This window comes from Cherax quadricarinatus, chromosome 1, assembly GCF_038502225.1.
Source record: "Cherax quadricarinatus isolate ZL_2023a chromosome 1, ASM3850222v1, whole genome shotgun sequence".
Lineage (NCBI taxonomy): Eukaryota > Metazoa > Arthropoda > Malacostraca > Decapoda > Parastacidae > Cherax > Cherax quadricarinatus.
Genome location: NC_091292.1, coordinates 33,847,098 through 33,855,164, shown reverse-complemented (window position 1 = coordinate 33,855,164; position 8,067 = coordinate 33,847,098). Strand labels below are relative to the sequence as shown.

General features: G+C 45.6%; 1 protein-coding gene across 2 annotated transcripts in view; it reads right to left on the bottom strand.

Moving 5' to 3' along the window:
- LOC128687748 (LIM/homeobox protein Lhx9) overlaps positions 1–7,220 on the bottom strand; it is a 573,843-nt gene extending 566,623 nt beyond the window's left edge. For both annotated transcript variants that reach the window (XM_053775324.2, XM_053775328.2), the window contains exon 1: positions 6,958–7,220. In XM_053775324.2, the coding sequence (XP_053631299.1) occupies positions 6,958–7,002 (45 nt within the window). In that variant the 5' untranslated portion in view covers positions 7,003–7,220. The remainder of the gene's footprint in view (positions 1–6,957) is intronic.
- Positions 7,221–8,067: the final 847 nt, after the last annotated feature.

Sequence of the window (8,067 nt, the reverse complement as noted above, 5' to 3'; positions counted from 1 at the left end):
ATAGTCATGACAAGAACACACCAGGATAGTCATGACAAGAACACACCAGGATAGTCATGACAAGAACACACCAGGATAGTCATGACAAGAAAACACCAGATTAGCCAGAAGAAAAGAACACCAGGGGAGCCAGGACAAGACGACACTGAACTACACCAGGTTACCACATGTGTTACTTGCACCAGGTTACCACATGTGTTGCTTGCACTAAGTCACTGCATGTGTTGCCTGCACCAGGTCACCTTATGTGATGCCTGCACCAGGTCACTACATGTGTTGCCTGCACCAGGTCACTACATGTACTGCCTGCAGGTCATTACATGTATTGCCTGCACCACGTCACCACACGTGTTGTCTGCACCAGGTCACCACATGTGTTGCGTGCACTAGGTCACTACATGTGTTGCCTGCACCAGGTCACTACATGTATTGCCTGCACTAGGTCACTACATGTGTTGCCTGCACCAGGTCACTACATGTATTGCCTGCACCAGGTCACTACATGTATTGCCTGCACCAGGTCACATGTATTGCCTGCACCAGGTCACTACATGTGTTGCCTGCACCAGGTCACTACATGTATTGCCTGCACCAGGTCACTACATGTATTGCCTGCACCAGGTCACTACATGTATTGCCTGCACCAGGTCACTACATGTATTGCCTGCACCAGGTCACTACATGTATTGCCTGCACCAGGTCACTACATGTGTTGCCTGCACCAAGTCACTACATGTATTGCCCACAACACTGCAACCCAGCAACACTGCAACTCCACAACACTGCAACCCACAATACTGCGACCCACAACACTGCGACCCACAACACTGCGACCCACAACACTGCGGCCCACAACACTGCGACCCACAACACTGCGAAGCACAACACTGACCCACAACACTGCGACCCACAACACTGCGACCCACAACACTGCGACCCACAACACTGCGACCCACAACACTGCGACCCACAACACTGCGGCCCACAACACTGCGACCCACAACACTGCGAAGCACAACACTGACCCACAACACTGCGACCCACAACACTGCGACCCACAACACTGCGACCCACAACACTGCGACCCACAACACTGCAACACACAACACTGCGACCCACAACACTGTGACCCGCAATACTGCAACCCACAACACTGCGACCCACAACACTGCGACACACAACACTGCATCCCACAACACTGCGACCCACAACACTGCATCCCACAACACTGCGACGCACAACACTGCGACACACAGCACTGCGACCCACAACACTGTGACACACAACACTGCGACCCACAACACTGCGACACACAACACTGCGACGCACAACACTGCGACCCACAACACTGCGACACACAACACTGCGACACACAACACTGCGACGCACAACACTGCGACACACAACACTGCGACACACAACACTGCGACACACAACACTGCGACACACAACACTGAGACGCACAACACTGCGACGCACAACACTGCGACCCACAACACTGCGACCCACAACACTGCGACCCACAACACTGTGACCCGCAATACTGCGACCCACAACACTGCGACACACAACACTGCAACCCACAACACTGCGACCCACAACACTGCGACCCACAACACTGCGACCCACAACACTGCGACACACAACACTGCGACACACAACACTGTGACCCGCAATACTGCAACCCACAACACTGCGACACACAACATTGCGACCCACAACACTGTGACCCGCAATACTGCAACCCACAACACTGCGACCCACAACACTGCGACCCACAACACTGTGACCCACAACACTGCGACCCACAACACTGCGACACACAACACTGCGACACACAACACTGCGACCCACAACACTGTGACCCACAACACTGCGACCCACAACACTGCGACCCACAACACTGCGACACACAATACTGCAACCCACAACACTGCGACCCACAGCACTGCAACCCACAACACTGTGACCCACAACACTGTGACACACAACACTGTGACACACAACACTGCGACACACAACACTGCGACACACAACACTGCGACACACAACACTGCGACACACAACACTGCGACACACAATACTGCAACCCACAACACTGCGACCCACAACACTGCAACCCACAACACTGTGACCCACAACACTGTGACACACAACACTGCGACACACAACACTGCGACACACAACACTGCGACACACAATACTGCAACCCACAACACTGCGACCCACAACACTGCAACCCACAACACTGTGACACACAACACTGTGACACACAACACTGCGACACACAACACTGCGACACACACCACTGCGACACACAACACTGCGACACACAACACTGCGACACACAACACTGTGACACACAACACTGCGACACACAACACTGCGACACACACCACTGCGACACACACCACTGCGACACACAACACTGCGACACACAACACTGTGACACACACCACTGCGACACACACCACTGCGACACACAACACTGCGACACACAACACTGTGACACACACCACTGCGACACACAACACTGCGACACACAACACTGCGACACATACCACTGGTAATATGTGAAATTTGAGTTACTATAAGCATTAAATAACAGAAGTAATGTTTCGGTGTGTAAGTTATTATTAATTTTTAATCTCACTTCATTTCTATAAGTGCAAAATGTTGAGTGAAAGAGGGCAGCAGGTGCAAGGAAACACGTTTTGCCCCTCCCGGGGACTGAACCATAACCATCGTCCTTTGAGTTTTTAGCCGAATGCGGAAATTGACCGCTAAGCTGGTCAATTGGAAGGTAATGTGGTCAGAAGCGTGTCGAAACCTGAGTGTGTCTATCTACACACAATCAGGTGTGTGTGTAGACACTCATAGCAGACATTTTTAGTGTACACAGGCGTGTGATTAGACAGTGTAAGTACATAGTGTACAGTGTACACAAGTATATGTAGACAGTGTTGACGCAGTGTACACGTTCAGGTGTGTCTACAAGTTAAGATTGCCTGAGCACTAATCACCTTCCTGATTGGCTATTCACTGAGGTACCAGAATACTTCAGCGCTCCTCACCCTCCTGACTGACTCTTTAGCAAGGTACCAAGATACCTCAGCGCTCTTGAGATCCTGACTGACTCTTTAGCAAGGTACCAAGATACCTCAGCGCTCTTGAGATCCTGACTGACTCTTTAGCAAGGTACCAAGATACCTCAGCGCTCTTGAGATCCTGACTGACTCTTTAGCAAGGTACCAAGATACCTCAGCGCTCTTCAGATTCTGATTGACTCTTTAGCGAGGTACCAAGATCCCTCAGCGCTCTTCAGATTCTGACTGACTCTTCACCGAGGTACCAAGATAAGGTAGAGAGGATAACCACTCGAAATATTCGCGGGAAGCGCTAAACCCGTAGGGATCATAAATTTATATTTTTCTTCAATGCGAAGTATAATACGCAGAATGATTATTATTATTGTTTATATTATTATTATTATTACTAACATTTTTACATTAGTAGCATTATTATTATTATTATTATTATTATATTTTTTCATTAGTAACATTTATTATTATTATTATTATTATTATTATTATTGTTATTATTATAATATTTATATTTCTCTTCTCTGGAGGTGGTAGAGCCGACAGGGTGATACTGCGCCTGGTAGATGGTAGATACTGCGCCTGGTAGATGGTAGATACTGCGCCTGGTAGATGGTAGATACTGCGCCTGGTAGATGGTAGATACTGCGCCTGGTAGATGGTAGATACTGCGCCTGGTAGATGGTAGATACTGCGCCTGGTAGATGGTAGATACTGCGCCTGGTAGAGTCTTACTGACCCCAGGATGTATTCATTTAAATATCACGTACGTGCAAGTTCCTCCCAAGAAGTTCATTACTAGTCATCCCTTCCCGAAGTCCTTGCCTAACTGTTAGTAATACAACTCAAATTATATACACTGATGGATCTAAGCAGGGAGGGCAGCATCTGCTCCTGTTGCCACCTCCCTAATTAAAAACGATAGAAACTATGCTGAATTAGGTATAAAAATTAACGACTGCGCGCGCCTTTATTGCGAACTGAATTGTTTGCCATCCTAATGGCGTTAATGTTAACTTATGACGCTGAGCCTGATTATTACTGATTCTGTATTATCTCTGAAGACTCTTGACTCACTGACTTTAACAACTTGCTCAGTGGAGAAGACAGATATAGATATTAAAATATCCGGAAAAAAATAATGTACAATTGTTATTGATTCCATCATACATTGGATTACTCCTTCATGATAAAATTGATACCTTAGCCAAGAAAAGTATCATGAAGGAGAATGAAGAATATAACTCTGGTGTGCCTCCGTTTAGGAATAATATTAGAAGAGAATTAAATAATGAAACTGGATGTTATAGGAATGCAGTTAGAAGCCTGAGTAGATCTAACCCACTATGATATTATGAATATACATAAGTACGTTTATGGAGCAACTTGCAGTGTGAACACTGACCGATGTTGTGGCCAGGTTTAGGCTTGGTTACAAGTACTTTTGGCAGTTTGGCAGAAATACAGATAATGATTAAACTAAATGCAAAGTACATGGTCAGCCCTATGGTCACTATCTTGAACACTATGCTTAATTCTCCACTTATATTAAAGAATGTAGAGATAGGCAGTACAATAGCCTTTGTGATGTGTCACGATATCTTATTAATGATGATAAGATATCAGGCATATTAAGTAAATTCCTTAAATTTAGTTGCAACGGATAAGTCAACTGTAGTTATAAATCAACCTGTGCTCCTGTTAACTCTTTTGGGGCTTAGCTCTTGGGCCTTCTGTGTATCCCTATGTTCTTGCGCTACCCTCCACACGATACATACGGATGCACAATTAACTAGCCACTTCGGCGGCAAAATCTGAATCCAAGGAAGAGTAAGGAGGTTCAGATTTCTTGGATCTAGAGTCCTTCACCGGACAGCTTCAATTCCTTGGATCAGGAGCGCTTCAACGGCATTAAGGAAGGTAGGGCAGAAAGGCACAAATTTCGCTACGCTTCCCTAGATATTGTCGTATAGTGGAGCCCACGAGGCCAACATGGCTGGGTACGAGAACCCGGGCTGGGTATCTTTGCTAAGTGGTCGTCTATAATCACTAGCCCACATCACCCAAATGTATAATTTCAGTGAGTTCACCTTGTTAAGGTTTACTGCGGATTTCGCGCGGTCTTATGCGCACGGTGCCACCGCCAATAATTACAAGGTGGCACCTATAATTACACGGTGACACCAATTATTACGCGGTGTCACAGCCTGTAATTAGAGGATGCACCACATATAATTACACGGTGCCACAGTCTAGTACCACAATCTCTAATTACACGGTGCCACAATCTGTAATTACACGGTGTCACCACCGCCTATAATTACACGGTGCCACAGCTCATAATTACACAGTTCCACATCCCATAATTACATGGTGTCACAGTCTATAATTACACGGTACCAGAACCTATAATTATACTGTCCCAGTCTATAATAACACAGTGCCACAGCTTATTACACGGTGCCACAGCAAATAATTACACGGTACCACAGCTCATAGCTACACAGTTCCACAGCCCATGGTGCCATAGTCTATAATTACAGAATACCAGAGCCTATAATTACATTGTCTCAGTCTATAATAACACAGTGCCAGAGCTTATAATTACACAGTAACAGAATCTATAATTACACGGAACTACAGCCTATAATTACACGGAACCACAGCATATAATTACACGAAATCACAGTCTATAATTATACGGTGTCACTGCCTATAATTACACGGAACCACAGTCTACAATTACATGAAACCACAGCCTATAATTATATGCTGCAGCCTATAACACAGTATCACGGCCTATAATCATATGGCACATAATTTAAAGGAACCATAGTTTATAACACTGTGCCGCATCCTATAATTACACGGTACCACAGCCTATAACTACACGGTGCCACAGTCTATAATTACATAATAACTGCTTATAATTACTCGAAACTACAGTCAATAATTATTCGGTGCCACAGTGTATAATAATACGATGCTATGGCCTATAATTACACGGTGCCACAACCTATAATTACACGGTGTCACAGCGTATATTAATACGATGCCACAGCCTAATTACATGGAACTGCTGTCTACAATACAGAGCCTATAATTACATGGAACTACAGTCTATAACAGAACCTATAATTACATGGAACTAGGGTCTATAATACGGTGCCACAGCTTATAATCACACGGTGCTTCATTCCATAATTATACGGTGCTACTGCCTATAATAATACGATGCCTCAGCCTAAAATAACACAGTGCCACAGGCTATAATTTTACGGTGCCACATCTTATAATTACATGGAGCTACAGCCTATAATCATACAATGCCACAGTGTATAATTATGTGGTGCCACATCCTATAATTACGGGGTGTCACAGCCTATAATCACACGGTGCCACAGGCTATAATTACACGGTGCCACAGGCTATAATTACACGGTGCCACAGGCTATAATTACACGGTGTCACAGGCTATAATTACACGGTGCCACAGTCTATAATTACACTGTGCCACAGACTATAATTAAACGGTGCCACAGCCTATAATTACACATTAACAGAGCGTATAATTACAAGTAACTGCAGCCTATAATCACACGGTGCCACAGACACAACCATGGTTTTTGATAGTCACTGAAATTTTCACTTGTTTTTTAAAATCTCACTTCACTTGAGATAGCCGAGGTGTGTGTGTGTGTGTTCGGAGCATGGAGGTACTAGGAGTAGGTGCTAGGAAGCTTGCACAACCTGACAAGGGGAAGTACTAAATATCTAACCTGATAGGTGTGTGCTAGGAGCAGCTGCTAGGAACCTGGGGTAACCAGTACAGGAGAGAGAGAAGATTGGTACTCACCCAGTACATATCCTGCGGTGACCCGGTGTTTCCGTATAAACCCATCAGTTAAACCAGCTCCACGCGCCGCCTCCACTGTCTACCCTTCTCCTGCCTCCACTCAAACCAATCTTAGCATCACCTCTGCATTTATCAAACTTTTTTCCCCCCTTCTAATTCCCGTCCGCTTACATATTTGTTCTCGGATTATCACACACCAACAGTTTTCGGCCGACACACGAGTGTTGGCGCACCCACAACGCTCCCACTACGCACGGCCAAGCGCAACTGTTTACAAAACCACTCCAGCGATTCCAGCCAACCAGGCGCGGGGAAGAGGCGTGGCCTCTCCGCGGCCATCCAATCAGAAGGCAGGAAGGCGGAGAGACAGCGATGCTGATTGGTGGAGAGTAGGGGCGTGGCTACACGGCGAGACGTGTTGTAAACATCTCCGGTGAGGTGGGCGGGGCGTGTGTTGACGTGTGCGGCCACTCCGCAGGCAAGAGGGACATATGTTCGGGAAATATGTCTCCTCCCAATGAAAATGATAAGTATTACGGGCATTTGTGGAATTAAAACGGAAAAGTTGGTTCTAGAGTGAAGTCCTAACGAGACTGGCTGTGGAAAAGAAGAGAAAGAGAGAAAGTAATGTTCATATGGCGCTCATTGGCATAATGGAGGTGTGCTTTTTTTTAAATAATAATATTAATAATGTTGTAAAAAGAAGGAAGGGTCCAGTGATGTAGCCTGGGTTGTCAAGTATTGTTTTAGTGGTCAGAATGAGAGACGGGAGACGGGGGGGGGCACAGTCTCTCCTAATTGTTCACATATTTTCCGTCTCTCTATAAACACTGATTTTTTTTTTTAACTCCAAAATTTATTTACGAATGTTTTCTTCATTCGTGATTGTATTTACGGTATTTTCATCCTCATATTTTCGTAATGTGTAAATATTATGTTAGTGGGACTCGGGTGCGTGTTTCTGGCTACCTTCCTTCCTCAACAACCACCAATATTGATGTGACAGAATAAATCAATGAGAGAGCGGAGGGGCGGACGACGTATTACCAGACTGAGGATCGAGCCTACACTACTACATGCATTAAATGACCCCCTAAGGCTTTAGTGCTT